Source organism: Malania oleifera, chromosome 11, assembly GCF_029873635.1.
Source record: "Malania oleifera isolate guangnan ecotype guangnan chromosome 11, ASM2987363v1, whole genome shotgun sequence".
Classification (NCBI taxonomy): Eukaryota; Viridiplantae; Streptophyta; class Magnoliopsida; order Santalales; family Ximeniaceae; genus Malania; species Malania oleifera.
In genome coordinates, this window is record NC_080427.1 from 88,748,437 (window position 1) to 88,767,775 (window position 19,339).

A 19,339-nucleotide genomic window follows, 5' to 3' on the forward strand; every position below is an offset into this window, starting at 1 on the left:
ATGAGACAAAAATTTTACGTGACTCAGTTATGCCTATAAAAAACATCACTATCTTGGGAAGAATTAGAAGATGATTTGGAACTGGTCTTGTACAAAATATCTATTTTTTGTCTAACTCACCTCTTCTCTCATATTTTTTATTCGTATGCCGACTCCAAGCCTTATGTGTGCATATTAAAATGAGAGGGAGAGAGGACCTTTATAGGACAATAAGAGGATAACACCTAATTTATGGTAGTGGAAAATGAAGGAACATAATTTATGAAAGTAGAAAGCGAAGGGTAATAACGGTCATTCATTTCTATAGTTTTCATAACAATTACCATCTTATTTTCTTTTTTTGGTGATGTATTTTCATCAATAATTCCTTATTTTTAGGCATATATAGGATTACATGTGTTTATATATATATATATATATAAACACACACCTAGATTCTCTTTTTGGGTACAAATTTTATTTTTTTATTTAATTTGTGGTCCATTAAATCTGAGTGGGCCAATATTCGAAATGAGTGAGGTACATGTTTTGACTTTGGAGATAGTTGTAATGGGTGATGGGAGTTTTGAGTTGTACATGAACAAATCTCCCCCAAGTCTTCTCCAGCTGCCTCCTCCTCGAGGGTAGTCAGTCAAACCCACAACCTCTGACCAAATATTTTCCACGGTCAAACTTCCATCCAGCTTCTCAGAAGTAGCTTGGACACCTCAACTACAAAGCCAAATATGTAATAGAGCAACATTTCTCCTCCCATCATATCCCTCTACCTCCCACCCTCTCCAACATATACCTCTCTCTCTCTCTCTCTCTCTCTAAATGGCTTCCTCAGCGAGCGGCTTGAATACTTCTCTCAATTCTCATTCCAACTTCTCCTTCCCAACCCAGTTCACGAATTCTTTCAGTACTGATTACCAGCAAGGTGCCAGTGAAGAAGAAATGGCTATCAATAATAAAAACTGTGAGAGGAGTGCTGGGGTTGCATTTGGCTGGGGATTTTCAGACGGCGCGGTGGATCGAACCGGTGCGGATGTTCCGAAGTATAAGTCAAGTCCTCCTCCTTCCCTGCCCGATATCCCTCCACCTCCTGTGTCTCCTTCTTATTTGGCGGCCGTCTCACCTGCCTTTAGCCCAACTGAGTTCTTGGATTTACACAGCCTTCTTTCCACTCCGAAGGTTCCGTTAATTTTGAAATTTTGTCATTTTATTAATAATATATTCAATGGAATGTTGAGAATATCCCAAAAAAAAAAAAAAAAAAAAAAGAGAGAAAAAAAGGAATTAATGTGTGTTTTTCTGCAGATTCTTCCGTCTCCAAATGATGAGGCCCTCAACGCATGGAGGAGTAATTCTGGGAACACCATGCATACTGACATCAAAGAGGAAGAAGGAAAATATTCCGATTTCTCATTTCAACCCCAATTAACGAGGCCTTCAACGTCGGCAGCACCCTCCATGTATCTGCCATCTGCAAACATGATTTCAATGGTAGGATATATATGTGTGTGTGTGTGTGTGTGTGTGTGTGTGTATATATATATATATATATATATATATATATATATTCTTTCTTCCTGTTTCCATGTTTGTTTCTTGGGATTAATTCTTCTAAGAATATTCGCCCACTGCGCTTGGTATGATACACACACAGCATACACACATGTATGCTTTATAACTATTTCTTGCTACCGTATATATCCCATGAACTATTTTTCTAAATCTTTATATTTCGATATTTGTTTCTTGAGTTTATTTCAAGAATATCTACCCACTCCTTTTCGTGATGCGCAACGTGTTACATTCAAAACCTTTTGTTAAGTCTTCCTTCAAGTCAATCACCATATATGCATTTACTACACCATATGCTTGTTCACAATGTATTTGGATCGGATGAGGCATTTGGAACTTCTAGTTAGCACTTTAAAAGACAGAAAACGCAATAATATTAGATCTTTTTACTGCCTCAAGTTTAATTTTGAAAATTCTTCTATTATATATGTTAAAATTTCAAATGTGTATCTATTGAATTTCAGTGTTAAAGAATTCGTAGAGTTGTGTGACTGAGGTTGTCAATATTGAGCTCAACTTTGATTTTGATGACGGTGGTGAGAAGATAGCGGAGGCTCACAACTACCACCGCTGGTGATAGTGGTGGCAGCGCCTCTCTCCCTCCCTGTTTGACATGTAGGATGATGTAATTTGTAATTTGATTAGTATTCTTTTTTAGTCAACCGTCTGGTAACAAACTTTCCTTTCTTTTTGATAACCTTATACCTTTCTTAAGTTGAAATTTGTCTAGCTGCCCCGCCTAGGGGACAGCTCAATGCATGGTTGATAATGATTAGGACACATTTTTTTTACTTCTTTGAACCGTTGGATCCTAGTGCATATAGATACAAATGGCCTAGTCAAAGAAAATTTTCAGAGGATATGAAACATATTATTTTTTACTAAAACAATCAATTTCAAGTAGTGTTCGATCAATTAGTGTGAATCGATGCTCAATGGATTAGTCTAGTGTTGTCAACAAATAAGATTTTTATTTGTATTTGTCAAGTCACTCATATACTCTTAATGGATTGGATAACAATGGGTATGGGATGGGCGACAACATTGTGTGTAATAGTCTCAACGAGCCAAAACATAAAAAAGGGAATTTGCATTTAGCAAGGAATCTATTCACCACAGTTCTTAATGTGCCAAACGAATGAGAATGAAGAATTGCAGCAAACGGCTGATATTTGCAGACATAAATAATTGTGGATTTCTTGTTAATCTCTTTTTCATTGATCTCATCCTTGGTTATCTTTAGTTCTCATTTTAAAAACTTGATGACTGATGTTAAACAGGAGGAATCATTGAGAAGACAACAAGAACAATGGGATTTTGATAACCCTGTAAACCGAACTGATTTTTCACCCACAAAGAGGAGAGGGCAATCAGAGTTTGCACCACTTCAAGGCTCTTCAAGAATTAACACGGTTGAAACTAACATGCAGAGTAATGCTGCAAAACAATCCACTTATATTCATCACACTCAGCCACTGCATCCTATTAGAGAGCAAAGAAAATCAGAAGATGGATACAGTTGGCGAAAATATGGACAAAAGCAAGTAAAAGGAAGTGAAAACCCACGGAGTTACTACAAGTGTACTTATCCTAATTGCCCAACAAAGAAAAAAGTCGAGAGAGCTTTGGACGGACATATTACTGAAATAGTGTACAAGGGAACTCACAATCACCCCAAGTCTCAGCCTCCTAGAAGATCATCTTCTCAATCAATTCAGCCATCTTCAGGTACCAATAGTTCAGACATGTCTGATCTATCATTGCCAGCAGTAGGCAACTCACAGATGGAGTCGATTACTACGCCGGAGAATTCTTCAGGTTCCATCGGAGAGGATGAGTTTGATCATTGCTCTTCATTGAGTAAATCAGGAAACGATGAGGAAGACAATGAACCCGAGGCCAAAAGATGGTAAGTCTAAGATGAAGAAAAGTCTGATAGGTTAATTTAATTATGCTGTAATAACAAATATGCAAAAGGGTTTAATTAATTGATATTATACTTTTTTGCAGGAAAGGAGAGAATGAGTATGAAGGTCCCTCAGGTATGGAAAGCAGAACTGTGAGAGAACCTAGGATTGTAATTCAGACAACAAGTGAGATTGATATTCTTGATGATGGATACAGATGGAGGAAATATGGACAGAAAGTTGTGAAGGGAAATCCAAATCCAAGGTAAGAATTTTCATCTTTACCCACATTATATCTCAATGAGAGTGCTTGTCTTTATGAGCACAGCAAGCCTAGGTGCAAGCATGCTTAGAAAAGGAGATGTACTACATAAGGTTTTCAAGCATTTTAATATCTTTTCTGAATGAAAAGAGAAGAGTAAGTTGATTAAAATAAAAAACAGCAGCTGCATACTTTTTCAACCATGAAAATGGCCATCTTTTTTTCCAAAAACCAAATGGCAAATCCTGAATTGGAAGCAGGAAGCACCAGCCTAGGTTACATGCAGCATAGGGATGAAATTTTTTCTTCATCCTTTGTAAGCCACTAAAAATCATTCAATGCCAGCATCTATAGGAAGTAATTTTTCTTTCTTGAAATGGCTCAGAAATCTTGTCTGTTCAGTGTTTAAACCAATAAATTTTATGGGCATAATTTCTTATGTGCGAAATTTTGATTCATGTGCAGGAGCTACTACAAATGCACCAGTATTGGTTGTCCTGTGCGGAAACATGTGGAGCGAGCATCTCACGATCTGAGGGCCGTGCTCACCGCCTATGAAGGGAAACACAACCATGATGTTCCTGCAGCACGAGGAAGCAATAGCAGTGCTGCAAATAGACCTCCATTTACAAACAGCAACAATGCTCCCACGGCCATAAGGCCCTCAGCAATAACCTATCATCCCAACAACCCAAGAACTTACCCAACATCTTCCTCTGCAAGGCTTCCAACATCAGAGAGTGAAGCACCATTCACCCTGGAAATGTGGCAGAGCCCGGGGAGTTTTGGATTTCTGGGATTTGGTAACCCGATCACCTCTTACATGAGTCAACAGCAGCACTCAGATGGTGCATTCTCTAGAGCCAAGGAAGAACCCAAGGATGATCTTGAGTCATTTTTCAATTGAACATTTTGCTCAAAATCCAAACATCAAGTCTAATAAACTAGCTTCAATTTGTACCAATTTATACCTCTCTGTTTCACGGGCTTTTGGGTCTGTGAATTGCAGGACTAATATGAAAAGAGGATTTAGTTTCATTCTTTCAATTCTTTTTCTAACTTCAGAAGCCTTCCAAGGAGTAGGAAATTGGCTTCATTCAACTCTGTATAAATGCAATGTAGAAGGAGAGTACAGGGGTAAGGAGCTGAATACTTCATGTATACTTTGATAGGTTTAAAATACTTCCACTTCCTATTTAGTTGGAGTTCGGCTAGTCATTTCTTTAAGTTTTTGTTTTTGCCATCTACTGTTGTTGTACTTACTGGTCACAATGATATTTTCAATGCAGTTTCCATAAAATATCAAACCAGAATTTGAGCCTTCTACCAAATAATTTACAGATTAAACTCTCACTCCCACTGTTTGGATTATCAAGCTTTGCATTTGTAAAATAGAAGCAGGCCAAGAGAGAGAATGCTTTCAAATAATTCGGTAGTTTAAGTACATAAATTCAACTATAATACATCAAGTGGATGACAAATGAAACAATAATGAAATAGAAAAAAAGAAAAATCACCAAACCAAATAAAAAGTTTACTAGATATAAGATTGATTCGAAAGTTTAAATCCAGAGATGAGAGCAGACAAGGCCAGCACCATGAAAGCAAAGAAAGACATGCTGATGGCGGTTGCGGAGGAGTCGGTAAATAGGTTGTCCGCCCCCTCTCTCATCCTATTCGTCAATGGAATCGCCGCTGACGCCGACGATATCAACAGGTATGCTACAATCTGCCATTCCAAATATTCACTTCCTTAGCTCAAACGATTTGTCATGCATAATCTAAAATTGGTAAGAAAAGCTGTAATTGCAACTGCATGATTTACACCTAATTTTCAGTCTCGAAAATCAAGTCAGCGTGGAGATGTTCTTTCTTTTTATTTATTTCTTGTTCCTTTTTTATCCCTAATTATAATAATAGCTCTATGGAAATTCGAAAGATTGAAAATTTCAAAAACTGGGTGTACGATACTGCAAAGAGACTGTTATTGTCAAAGTTGTGATTCTTGCTTTTTCAACTGGTTGAACATACTTCCTTCAAGAAAACAGCTGACACGAAGCAATCAAAACAGAGGAAAGAGGGCATGTTTTTTTGTCTGTTACTGTGTTTTGACTCTCACTTGTAATAATCATCATCAATTTCACGGCAATCACATGGAGAGAACTCACAATTAAAGAGTTGCAGAAGACGATGACAACTAAAGAGTTCCAGAGGGTCATTTATAATATATTTTCTGGGAAAACCTCTTGCATTCCTTTACCTATGATGGGCTATGCGCGGTTTTAAAGTTCAGGCATCTATGTGCAAAAGTATGAAAAATCTAAACAATTTCATGAAAATTTCGCTGATTAATGCAAAATTTGAAGTCAAGCTACACCAAATTTAACGAAATTCAGGGCGAAATAACAGAACCTGGTCCCCGAAAAAGTCGAGCATGGCCGATTTCCGCTGCGTGAGCATGAGTTTTCCGATGGACAATTCATGTATATGTCTCAGTGCTTGCCCCCCGGAATACAGAGTCGACAAGATTGCTATGGCCAATAAATATCTATAAAATTCAAATAAAATAATTAAAATTGTCATCAATCCTCATCAATCTCTGTAGGTACGAAGCTATGGAAAATACCTGTACTCCTCGTATTTATCGAAATCCTTCCAATCACCGTGGTTGTTACTCGCCATGATGACGAAGGAAAGCAAGGAGAAGAGCAGAGTCAATCCTCTCAGAGCTAAAGCGCCTCTATTCAATAAATCCTCTCTCTTCCACCGCCTAATTATGGCCGAGACGCCGTAACCTGTCACCGGCGTCTGGCATTCGACGTCGACGGCCGGCGGGGCCGACGGGAGAGGAGCCGTCGTCTGCGACTCTGCGGGCATTTTCGATTCTGGGTCTCCGGGATTTGACATTTTTCTTCGAACTTGGCTTGAATTCAAGATGAAGGAAAAGTAATTAATCGGGAATCGTACGAACAAAATGAAAGGAAAACAGAAGAGATTATGCCTAGTTTATGTTGGAGAATCGGGGTAGAGAAGGATTCACGAGAGAATTTGGTTTCTTGCAAAAATAAAACGGGATTTTGTAATGTTTTTGTGTTCTATTTTTTGTTCTTTGACAGAAAATCATACCTATATCTGCGGTGGAAGTTTTAGTTGGCATTCGCAGAAAACAATCTGTTGCGGTCAATCAAAGACAGATGGAATGATTGAATGCCCTGATTTAGTTCTAAAATATGATTTATTTATTATTATTTTTTTTTTTGGGGGTTTTATTGCTTGAAATTGAGATTTGAGCTTTAGGTAAAGAAGGCATTAATTCATTATTAAAATCTCAAATAGAGATAGTTTAAAAATTAAGGGAGTCAAGTTGCGATAATATCAAAGTTGAAGTAAAAATAATAATTTTTAAAATTTTTATTGAAACAAATTTAACAAAATAATTTAATAGGGGCTTTCGAAAATGAGATAGATAAGAAAGTGTGCTCATCATCTTTCAAATTTTAATTTTCAACCTCATAACTTAGAAGGTCTTTTAAATAACTAATTATCTTGTATGTGATTTAAACGTCATAATGATCTATTTTGAATAATTTAGTAATAAAAAGAGTTAATGTTGTTCTCATAAAATACAATAGACGTACTAATTGGAGGAAAATTCACAAATGTCCATGCAAATTACTTTCCATTGAGTAATTTTTTTTATTAGTCTATTATGGTACTTTAAACATAGGAAGTAGGGGAAGTTCGCTACCATTGTTAATTGTTGAGATTGATTGTTGATGATGTTGGCGTGAACTATTATTGTAAACAACCAAGAGAGATTTGAGACATTTGAAATTTGTAACATCCCATAAATCAGGGTGGTCAGCTTGAGTTTAGGAGATGAAAAAACTATATAGCAAAGTTAAGTTTTTTGTATATAAGAAAGGACGGCTGGAAAAAAAAAAAAAAAGGAATAGAATACAAAAGATAGATTTTTACATGGTATCAGAGCTAAACGAGTTTTGGCTTCCTGTATTGCATCCTAACCATACCTCTATTCATGGCGGACTCTGATGATCTGAACTCTTCTGGTGACACATCCAATCTCTTTAATTCTATCCTTGAATTGACTACAAGGATGACCGAGGTTTTGAACAACACTCGGACCCCGACCATCACCATTGAAACATCCGCTACTCCGATCGGCATTAAGTTGGATGGTTCCAACTATGCATTGTGGTCCCAAGTTGTTGAGATGTATATCTCTGGCAAGGATAAACTGGGGTACATTAATGGCGACTTTCCCCTACCGCTATCCACTGATCCCTCCTTTGGCAAGTGGCGCACCGATAACGCCATTGTTAAAGGTTGGTTAACTTCTTCCATGGATTCATCCTTAATTGGAAATTTTATTCGGTTTCCTACAGCAAAGGCAGTTTGGGATTTTATTGCCACTACCTTCTTTGATGGTAGTGATACATCACAAGTGTATGATCTTTGACGCCGTGTGACACGGCTGAAGTAAGCTGTTGGCTCGCTGGAAAAATATTATACTGAGTTGCAGGGTTTATGGCGTGAAATTGATTTTCGTCGGCCAAATCCTATGGAATGCTCTGTTGATATTTAGCACTATAATCGGATCATCTAGGAAGACCGTGTTTATGTGTTTTTGGATGGTCTTGACGATCGGCTAGACAAAATACGGGCTAATGTTTTGCAGATGAAACCATTTCCTACTGTCGAACAAGCATATGCGTGTGTTAGACGGGAGGCTATTCGACAGCAAGTTATGACTACCCATGACCTTGATAGGCTCCACGGGGCTGTCTTGGCCTCAAAATCACTTACGTTAAGCACCTCTGCCCTTGGTAAATCTTCCAAGCCCCAAAATTCCACTGATTCGAAAAAATGTTCTCATTGTGGAAACTAAAAGCACACTCGTGAAACCTGTTTCAAATTGCATGGGTACCCTAATTGGTGGCATGACCTTCAAGCTCGTAAACGTCCTACTGGAATCGGAACGAATGGAAATTCAAGCACAGTTGCTGTTGCTGCTGCAGAGCCTCATCTCTCCCTTATACAACCAGCTGGAACGTCCACGGATGCTCCTTCTAATTTGAAGTCAGGTATCCCTGGTCTTACTCTTCCTACCTCCCACCGAGATGCAGACTGTAGTGCATGGCTTCTTGATTCGGGGGCCACTGACCATATAACTTTTGCTGCCTCGGACTTCTCTCATACCTCTCTTCCGCGATGCACTAGCATAGGCAATGCAAATGGTGTTATCTCACTAGTCATTGGCGCTAGTTCTGTGACTTTATCTCCATCCCTGCATTTATCTAATACTTTACTTGTTCCATCTTTATCCCATAAATTGTTGTCTGTAAGTCAGCTTACTGCAGACCTTGGGTGTGTTGTGCTTATTTATCCCAATTTCTGTCTTATTCAGAATATTCTCACCAAGGAGATAATTGGACATGGTACTAAGAGGGAGGGATTATATTATGTGGAAGACATCAGTTTCGGCCAGGCCAATCACATGAACCATCTGCATGCCAATAAAGAGACACTACTTTGGTTGTGGCATCAACGCTTGGGACACCCATCTTTTCCTTATTTGAAGCATGTTTTTCCTGATTTGTTTAAGCATTTACAGACTCCTAATTTGAAATGTGACACTTGTATTTTGGCTAAGAGCCATCGCGCTACTTATCCTTTAAGCATGAATAAAAGTGACACTCCATTTATGTTAATTCACTCTGATGTATGGGGGCCCTCACCTGTTACTAATATGTCTGGCTTTCGTTGGTTTGTGATTTTTGTGGATGATTGTATTCGTATGACATGGCTTTACTTGATGAAACACAAAGATGAGGTTCTTAATGTGTTTGAAACATTCCATGCTATGGTTGGTACTCAGTACAGTGCCACCATGAAGGTTCTCCGCTCTGATAATGGTGATGAATATGTCAAAAAGCACCTTAAAGCGTACTTTACTCAACATGGTTTAATTCATGAAACTTCATGCTCACAAACACCTCAACAGAATGGTGTTGTAGAGAGGAAGAATAGACATGTTCTTGAGACTGCCCGTGCTTTGCTTCTCGGTGCTCATATGCCCAAACGTTTTTGGACCGATGCCATCTCAACTGTTGTCCATCTTCTTAACCGAATGCCTTCCAAGATTTTATCCTTTAAGACACCACTCCAATGTCCTTCTACTTATGTGTCACTACCTACTGCACTTATGCTTCCTCCTTGCGTCTTTGGGTGTGTTGTCTATGTGTATCTCCACAAGAACCAGCGCACTAAACTTGATCTGTGTGCATGTCGGTGTTTGTTTTTGGGCTATGGCGTCCATCAAAAAGGGTACTGGTGCTATGATCCTACCACCCGTAGACTCTATGTGACTATGGATGTCCAATTCTTGGAGACTGATATGTTTTTTTCCTCTTTGGCACCTACTTCTCCTCTTCAGGGGGAGATATATAATGAAGAGTTAAATTGGTTCCAACATGAGGCGCCAAATGAGTTTGATTGGTTGGCACAAAATGAGGGGCCACGTGAACATGAGGGGCAGGATGGGTCGAATGATAACTTAGGCATTGTGAACTATGAAGCTAAGATATATCCTACTGCAGAGCATGCAACATCTGAGACTGAACCTATATCCCCTCCCTCTAAAGTGCCAGCCGAATCATCTCTTGAGAATACTCCTGAGGTACGTAATGTTATTACACCCTTATATACTGATGATATAGATGCTTCTGTGGGTTATGTCTTACCTCACAGGTACAATTGTGGCAAGCCACCTAATAGATACTCTCTAGATATTGAGGAACGAAGGTCGAGGTATCCTATTGCTATCTATGTATCCACCAAGGAATGCTTTGAACCTCTTAAGAAATTTGCACAAGAACTCTCCATATGTTAAATTCCTACCAGTGTTCATGAGGCATTGGCAAATCCAAGATGGACCCAAGCTATTGAGGAAGAAATGGAGGCACTACTAAAAAATGATACATGGACTCTTGTTCCATTGCCTAAAGGAAAACGAACTGTGGGGTGCAAATGGGTGTTCTCCATTAAACACAAAGCAGATGGATCTATTGAATGGTACAAAGCATGACTGGTAGCAAAGGGATATACGCAGACATATGGTGTCGATTATCAGGAGACTTTCTCACATGTAGCCAAGCTAAATACAGTTAGGGTATTATCGTCTCTTGCTGGAAATCTTGAATGGCCTTTACATCAATTTGATGTAAAAATGATTTTCTCAATGGTGATCTCCAAGAGGAGGTTTATATGGATGTTCCTCCTGGTTATACAACATCTTCAAAGAATGGAGTGGTGTGCAAATTACAGCAAGCATTGTATGGACTGAAGCAATCACCACGAGTGTGGTTTGGAAGGTTTAGCTTGGCAATGAAGAAATATGACTTCCAACAAAGTAACTCTAACCATACTTTGTTCTTAAAGCATCAGTTAGGCAAGGTAATTGCTTTGATAGTCTATGTAGATGACATTATTATTATAGGAGATGATGAAGACGAAATCTTTCTGCTTTAAAAGTAATTAGCAACTGAATTTGAGATGAAAAATCTGGGAGGACTCAAGTACTTCTTGGGAATTGAAGTTTCCAGGTCTAAGAAAGGCATATTTCTCTCCCAACGAAAATACATATTAGATTTTCTAGCCGAAGTAGGGATGTTGGAGTGTAGGTCTGCAGACACCCCTATGGCTTAGAATCACAAGCTTGGAGAATACCCAGACCAAGTACCAACAGATAAGGGAAGATACCAAAGGTTAGTTGGTAAACTCATTTATCTCTCCCATACTCGCCCAGATATTGCCTATGCTGTAAGTGTTGTAAGTCAATTTATGCATAATCCAAGTAAGAGTCATATGGAAGCAGTGATTCGAATACTTCGATACTTGAAGTCATCCCTGGGAAAGGGACTTATGTTCTCAAAACATAATAGTCAGTCGATGGTTTATGGGTATACAAATGCGGATTGGGCAGGTAATATCACTTACAGAAAGTCCACATCAGGATATTTTACATTTGTTGGAGGAAATCTTGTAACATGGAGAAGCAAGAAACAAAAAGTGGTAGCCTTGTCAAGTGCTGAAGCTGAATTTAGGGGAATGACTAAAGGTCTTTGTGAACTCCTTTGGCTAAGAAAGCTACTTACTGAAATCGGGTTTGCCCCCAATTCCAAGATGGATCTCTTGTGTGACAATAAAGCTGCAATTTCCATTTCTCACAATCCTATTCAACATGATCGTACTAAACATGTGGAGGTAGATCGACACTTCATCAAAGAGAATCTTGAAGCAAAAACAATTAGGTTTTCGTTTGTAAAATTCGAAGATCAATTGGCAGACATCCTTACAAAAGTTGTATCTAGCAAGGACTTCTACAACTCACTTGACAAGTTGGGCATGTGAGACCTCTATGCATCAACTCGAGGGGGAGTGTTGGCGTGAGTTGTCATTGTAAACAACCAAGAGAGATTTGAGGCATTTGAATTTTGTAACATCCCATAAATCAGGGTGGTTAGCTTGAGTCTAGGAGATCAAAAAACTGTATAGCAAAGTTAAGTTTTTTGTATATAAGAAAGGAAAGACGGCTGAAAAAAAAAAAAAAAAGAAAAGAAAAGAAGAAGGAGTAGAATACAAAAGACAGATTTTTTACAGATGAGATTAAAGGTGTACTCCCAAGAGAGGGTGAATTGGGATTTTAAAATTTTCTTTACAAAACCTTAATTAAGTATTACCTTCTTCAAATTAATTTTCTACAATCACACAAACAAAAGTTCTAATCAGCGACCGTATTATACCAATCGAAAGTCCTAGGTATATATGAATATAAATATGATTTCACAATATCAATAGATAATCAGTTTTCTTTTCAGTATTTATCACTGAAAATATCAATATATAATTTCAGACGATTAATTTTAAGCACCCTGCAATTTTCCTTCAATGAAATAATCAATTTCACAAGATTTACCTTAGCTATGATATTTAGAAATTCAGCATTTAAATCTATTCCGAAATTTCAATCCAACAAATATAATCAATACAGTTCTTTGATTCAAAGATATTCAAAATCAGTATTCTAGTAAATTCCCAATATCCAGCAAGTTTTTAACAATTAAATAAGCATACGCACAATTTATATACTTGCAAGAATGTAAAAAGACTAAGGGAAGATGAGTAGAACACCAGATTTTTTACAAGGTTAGGCCAGCGGCCTACGTCCTTGCCTCAAGCAACATGTTGTGACTATTCCCTTTCCCAACTTCGTTACTAGGTGAAGTAAAGCCTCTCTCCAATCATGTGGAGATCCCTCTCTAATAAGAACAACCCTCTTGCTAGGCAACGATTAAACAATCATGAATTGTCAAAAACGGAAACAAGGAACAAACTTTCTTCGTACAATGAAATACTGTCAAAAGAGCTGATTTGTACAATGTTAGAATCAATATAATTTAATCGAAATCAATAAAGAGATTGAAACTCAGAATAATATCACTAGGGTTTTGATTTAAGAGTGAATAAATTGAGATATTGAATCAAAATTTCAATTGAAACTTCAACAAAGGCACAACAACCCTTTCAGAAATTTTTAGCAATATAATTTCAAAAATATGATTCATATGCATGTTGTATGTTCTGATAATTTGTGAAAATATCAAATATATATAGAGTAATAAAGTTTCTTACCATTTTCCCCAAGTTTTCTTTAAGTTTGGAAGCTAAGAAATCATTTTTTGAAACTTTAACATCATTGTTTAAAAGTTATAACATGTACTTTAGTTAAGTAAGGCCCGAGGGTCAGTTGCCTGATCTTTTTAAATTCAGCGTATTTTGAAAACCAGTGCTGAGTCAGTCAACTAGACTTTAAGGGGTCAGTCGCCTGCTCTGGTTCTCTTTGCTTATAAACAATTAAAGCAACATGCTAGTCGCCTGATGATAAATCATCAGTCACCTATCCTGCTTGCTACTTCTTTATTTTTCAAATTTTGGTTTCAAAAACTTAGCTTTAAACTTGTAAAATTTATTTGAGACTTTACGAAAATATTTCCCATGATTTTAAAACAGGTCTCTAAGTCAATGATATTTCCTAGAGCTTCAAACATCCATATTGAAATTATGAAGTACTTACATGAGACTTTTATAAAATAAAACTTTCTAAGCCCTAAGTCTTCATGCTTTAGCTTCCATTTTGTGTCCATCTTGAACTCTATCTTCAATATGCTTTAACTTCATCATTACTCATCGCTTCAAGCACAAGCTTCATTCAAGCTTCAAACACTCGAACTTGATCTTATGAAAACATTTGAGCCCTGAAACTTTACTTAAACAAACATATTAAGTATTCTTGATTTGTTATCATCAACACGAGATTAAGCCTTGTTAGGCCAACAATATCCCCTTTTTTGATGATGACAACTAAAAAACAAAAGTGAGTAAGCCTTAATAAGGCTCCCCCTTACAATAAGCATAGTCTTAACAATATTTTTAGAGTAATAAGAGTGCATATCAGAATTCATATTAACTTTTAGTAATTGACTTATATCATGATATTAGCATTTATCAAATATAACTCCCTTTGAATGAAATATATGCCATATTCAATAAAATTTGAATTTCATTCATGAAGTTAAGTTTAAATCATGTATAGTGTGAAGCTAATATCATTATCTAATGTCATCTCATCATGCTCATAGTTTCATTGTAATTCAGATTTCATCATGCTTATATTTTCATTGTACTTTCTAGTTGCTCAATTTCTCAAACTTCATGCTCAATTTTGCCCAAACTTCTTCCCCTTTTGACATCAATCAAAAAGAGAAGGAGAACAAGAATAGCGTGCAAAGTTAACAACATTTATCCATTAAGATTGTCAAAACAAATCATTCATTATGCACGATAAGATAGTCAATAAGCACCAAAATAGCATGAAAAAACCATAAAAGCATAAGAAATAAAAAATAAAAAAGTAGTGTCAAATGCAAATATTACAATCCAAGATTGTTCATATAACAAGAAAACTACGCATCATTTGCACCATCTGTATCAGTTCATTCCTCATCATCATCTTCATCTTCTTCTTGATTGTCATATGAGTTTGTCTCCATAGGAGCCTTGCCCCGTGAAGAAGATGAATCGGCCATATATTGTTCAATCCATCCAAGACACTGATCAAAAGAAGTGTAACTCGACTGAAGCAAGCTAAAACCTGTATGTACTTCATCACGAAAGCCAGTCATCTGCTACTGATATACTACAAACCAAGAAGGAGTATCATCTACTAGAGGAGCAGTTTGCTGTGGTTCGAGAGCCTGTCTGCATCGCCAACCACTTTTGAGAAACCAACCCTTGTTCATGTCATTCATACCCCATTTTCTTAACCATAGTAGAAGAAAATATGTCATAATGGGTTCGCGTGATAAACAAAGTGGATGGTTTGGCTAAACCGAGATGGTCAAAAATTAGATTTAGAATTCCTCTATATGGAAGAATTACTTTATGAGCTTCTTCTCTCGAAATAATCCATTTTAGAATTAAGCTTGGCAAGTCAAGCTTCTTCCCCTTTAGCAGGCACCACGTTACAAAACAATCAAGATAACAGACATGATCATGTGATCCTATCCTAGGCAATATGTTGAAAGTAATAAGTTCTTTTAGGATTTGAGTGTAGAGACTCGAAAAGTTTATTTATGGAGAATAAAAAATGAATGAAAAGGAAAATTTTAAAAGAAATAGTAGGCCTCGTCGACGAATCCCCTGTTTTCTTCAATAAAGGTCCTTCGATGGTTTGTCGACGAAGTTCAGGTGTCATCAACAAAGACATCCCGAATGATTGAATTTTTAGGTTTAGGGTTCATTGACGAAGTCCTTCTTTCGTCGATGAACATTTGTCTGTGACTCGTCGACGATGACACCATTTCGTCGATGAGGTTGGTCGAGTATAAATTGAAATTTTTGTTTCTTATTCATTAAGCAACCTCAAATCCTCTGCTTCTCTCTCTAAAAACATCATCTCTCACCTTCTCTCTTCAATTTTTTGCCGTTAGTCGCCTGATTCAATGATTGGAAGCTGCTACGAGGATCTAGGGGAAATTTTCTATAAGTCTAGCGGAGTGGATTTTCAAACGGGGTCTTTCCAGGCTTTACCCCAAAGTTGAGGTAAGGGTAGAAATGAACTATTTGGCTAGTATATGATGATTTAAAAAGGGGTGTAGGTGCTTAGGAATGTTTTATACTTGCTAATTTGGGATTTGAGTTGATAAACTAGGGTTTTTGAATTCGAGTTCAGGTGAGTTCCGCAGCATTATTTTGGGGTCCCTATTGGCGTAGTTCAAGAAATAAGGTAAGGGGGAATAGATTAAACCAGTAATTTTTTTTATGAATTTACCAGTTTAAATGGAAATTATATGTGTATATAAATATATATGATTATCATGTGAGTTTTAAAAGAAAAGCCAACCATTTGAACTGTGGTTTTTGAGCCTGGGGCTATAGATATTATTTGTGAAAATGGAATGATTATAGTAATGAGTTTCTAGAAGTTGTGGGGATAATTGGATGTGTATCTTCAGTAAAACGAATGATGAATATGGGTTGACTTACTATTTTAACGAGATATAATTATGCGTATTATTTAAAATGTGTAGTAAGAGTAAAATAAAAATATTGAGTTGAGTTGTGATATATATATGACATGTTGGAAATACTGAAATGTATTGGGATTATATTGCATGTGTATTGTTAATCAGAGTAGGATATGAATGTTAAATTGCAATGTATGATTTGAGAACTCCGGTGGACCATAGTGAGACACAATACTGTTGCGCGTGATTTTTGGAAGAGACTAGCGCACCCACACATCTCCTGGAGAGTGTGGAGACGGGATGGTCGATTGTTCTATGTAGGGTAGAGATTTCCCCTGGAGTCTAGACAAGTGTGGGAAAGTCAATTTGACTTACATACTAAAGAGGTAGTTTTTTGATTTAGCTTTGGAAGGTCGATTGGGGTTAAGTCCAGCATTTGGGTCGCACAACCCGCCATGAGGGGAAACATGATAGTGATTATCCATCTGGTAGTGAGTTCTAAATGCATAATTGTTTAATTTAAGCAGTGAATAATATGAAAATAGAACATGTGAATGTAGACGTGAATATAGATTAGCATGAAATCATAGTAATGTGAAATGTGAATTGTGAAATGTGAAAGATGTGAATTATATGATATTAGATTTATGCGATGTGAACTATGAAAGTGAATTAAATGATATGAGATTCACGAGATGTGAACTGTAAAAGTGAACTATTTTATATGAAATATTGAGAACATGAAAAATGAATATTACAGAGATAATAGATACACCGTAAAGTAAAAATGTATTATATATTGTAGTATCATATTTAGTTGGGGCGAAGTATACACTCCGCTCAAAGGTTTACTGAGAAAGGCGAGTGCCCTGATAGTTATCAAATGTAGCCATATTGGACTACATAACGTATTAGGGCAAAAGGAAGCTACTTGTATGGGCGGATAATCTTCCTTATTCTTGGGTACTTCTACCAGGTAAACATTTGTGTGAATGTGTGAGTACAAGATAAACTATCCACCTGAGAGCTTACTGAGTAAGGTAAGTGCCCTGATATGCTTCAGTTGTAGTTATAGGTTGCATAAGTTATCATAGCAGTGGGGTGCTACTTGTATAAGCGGATAATCATCCCAATCCTTAGGAACTCTCATTTTATTAAAATACATTGCATGTATGTGAGTAAGGATAGAGAATGTTTTCATAACTGTGATAATTTTATAAATAATGAAATAGCAGGCTTCGTCAACGAAGCCAATGCTCTCGTCAACATAGACCCTTCTGTGCTTCATTACCAAAATTCAGAGTCTCATCAACGAAGAGATCCAGAATGTTCGAAAAATATCAGGCTTAAGGTTCATCGACAAGGTCTTTTCTTCTTCGACAAACAACCTTGTGTGACTTGTCAACAAAGGCGTCATTTCGTCAATGAATTTGACCGAGTCAAGGGGCTATAAATAGGATTTTTGTTTGCTTCTTCTTTAAGAAATCTAAAAATCTCTCTCTCTTTCTCTCTCTTGGATCGTTCGTTGTTCATCGCCCGTTTTGACGATCGGAAGATATCACGAGGATCAGGGGAGAAATCTTGACTAGTCTAGTGGAGTAGATTCTAGAACTCGGGGGAAAGTTGGGGTTTGGTTTTCGAGCATCTCAGGTCATTTCTAGGAATCAAGTAAGGGGATTATATTATGGCAGTAATGTTTGAGAGTTTTAACCGAATGGAATGTTAAAATAATTTTTATATATTTAGTTATAGCTTTTAGAGGGTTTTCGGGCCTAGAGTTCGATTAACTGACTTTATTTTCAAAACTAACCATTTAAATTTAAGTATGATATTTTTAAAGTATAGTATAGGTTCTTATGAACATTTTCATTGGTTGGAAAATCGTTATTTTGAACCATAAGCTTATTTTAAAATTAACTAAAGCAGAAGGGTTGATTTTCTCCATTTCCCTACATTTAGCAATATATCTATATTTAGTAAAATAACAACTTTGAGATATTTTTTCCCATGTTTTAGCAGCAGAAATTACTTTGTCAAGCAGATGTTTTATTTATGAAATAACTGATGAAAATTGTGTGGCATGAGTATAGCTTTTAATTGGCATCAAATGAGCAAGTTTTGTGAAATACTGAAATGTAATGGCTATATGCTAAGATATGAGATATGAGATATGAAAAATGATATGATATGATATGCCGATTTTTACCGAGTCAATATCCAGCAGATATATAGCAGAGATATGTACGTTGTTATGAAATGAATTATGAATACAATTTTATATGATGTAAATTGTCATATATTATAGTAGAGCCCCATTATTATGTTCTTATGTTAAAGATCGGTAACATAGCTAAATGTATGTAGAGGTGCAATCCACACACCAAGAGTGTGGATAGGAAAGGCGATTGGTGACCTGGGTAAAGTACTCCCCAAAGGTTTTCAGGGGCTCCATCCGATGTAGTAATTTTGGATGAATCAGCCTTCGGATACAAATTGAGTAGGCACCATCGTACTACTTTATGTTTGACTTAGCATTAGTCGATCGGCTATTTGCTAGGTCTAGCCTTCAGGCCGCACAACCCGTTATGGGGGGAAGCATGTCGTACGTGTATGTGATGGCATGATGACGCTAGTCCTACATACTAGGTTGTATCTTCTAGGCATATATAGGTACATTTACTATTGAAAGGGCTATATTGAGCCAACAGTATGTTATTATGAAAGCATGTATTTTTAGATATACATTTTAGTACAGTTTTAAATGTCAGTTAAATGATTAATGTTAGTAGTATTATGTAAACATGAAATCTCACGTTAACCACACACCGATGATAATATAATCCATCTTACTGAGAGGTGTCTCACCCTAGCATACAAATGTATTTTTAGGTCCTCCAAGGGATTAAACCTAGTGTTCTTCTAGGCTGAGTTTGATAGCAAGCAGTCCTTGTTAGAGCTGGTGAGATAATAGTTAGTGTCTATTTTTTGGGGATTGT

The 19,339-nt window shown here is 36.9% G+C and overlaps 2 protein-coding genes across 3 annotated transcripts; one reads left to right on the plus strand and one right to left on the minus strand.

The window, feature by feature from the left end:
- The first annotated feature begins 737 nt into the window (after positions 1-737).
- Positions 738-4,934, plus strand: LOC131168095 (probable WRKY transcription factor 33). The gene is made up of 5 exons (XM_058127297.1): positions 738-1,173; positions 1,300-1,485; positions 2,847-3,475; positions 3,577-3,738; positions 4,201-4,934. Exons 1-5 carry the CDS (start codon positions 817-819, stop codon positions 4,640-4,642), a joined length of 1,776 nt encoding a protein of 591 aa, XP_057983280.1. The 5' UTR covers positions 738-816; the 3' UTR covers positions 4,643-4,934.
- A 184-nt stretch (positions 4,935-5,118) lies between these two features.
- Positions 5,119-6,977, minus strand: LOC131168096 (CASP-like protein 4B1). Of its 2 annotated transcripts, XM_058127298.1 has the most exons (4): positions 6,862-6,977; positions 6,362-6,658; positions 6,148-6,283; positions 5,119-5,464 (listed from the first exon to the last, which is right to left on the minus strand). In XM_058127298.1, the coding sequence occupies exons 2-4, from the start codon at positions 6,640-6,642 to the stop codon at positions 5,273-5,275; spliced, it is 609 nt and encodes a 202-aa protein (XP_057983281.1). In that variant the 5' UTR covers positions 6,643-6,658; positions 6,862-6,977; the 3' UTR covers positions 5,119-5,272. The 2 variants fall into 2 exon arrangements, with proteins under 2 accessions (XP_057983281.1, XP_057983283.1); XM_058127300.1 differs by having other exon boundaries at positions 6,362-6,936.
- Positions 6,978-19,339: the final 12,362 nt, after the last annotated feature.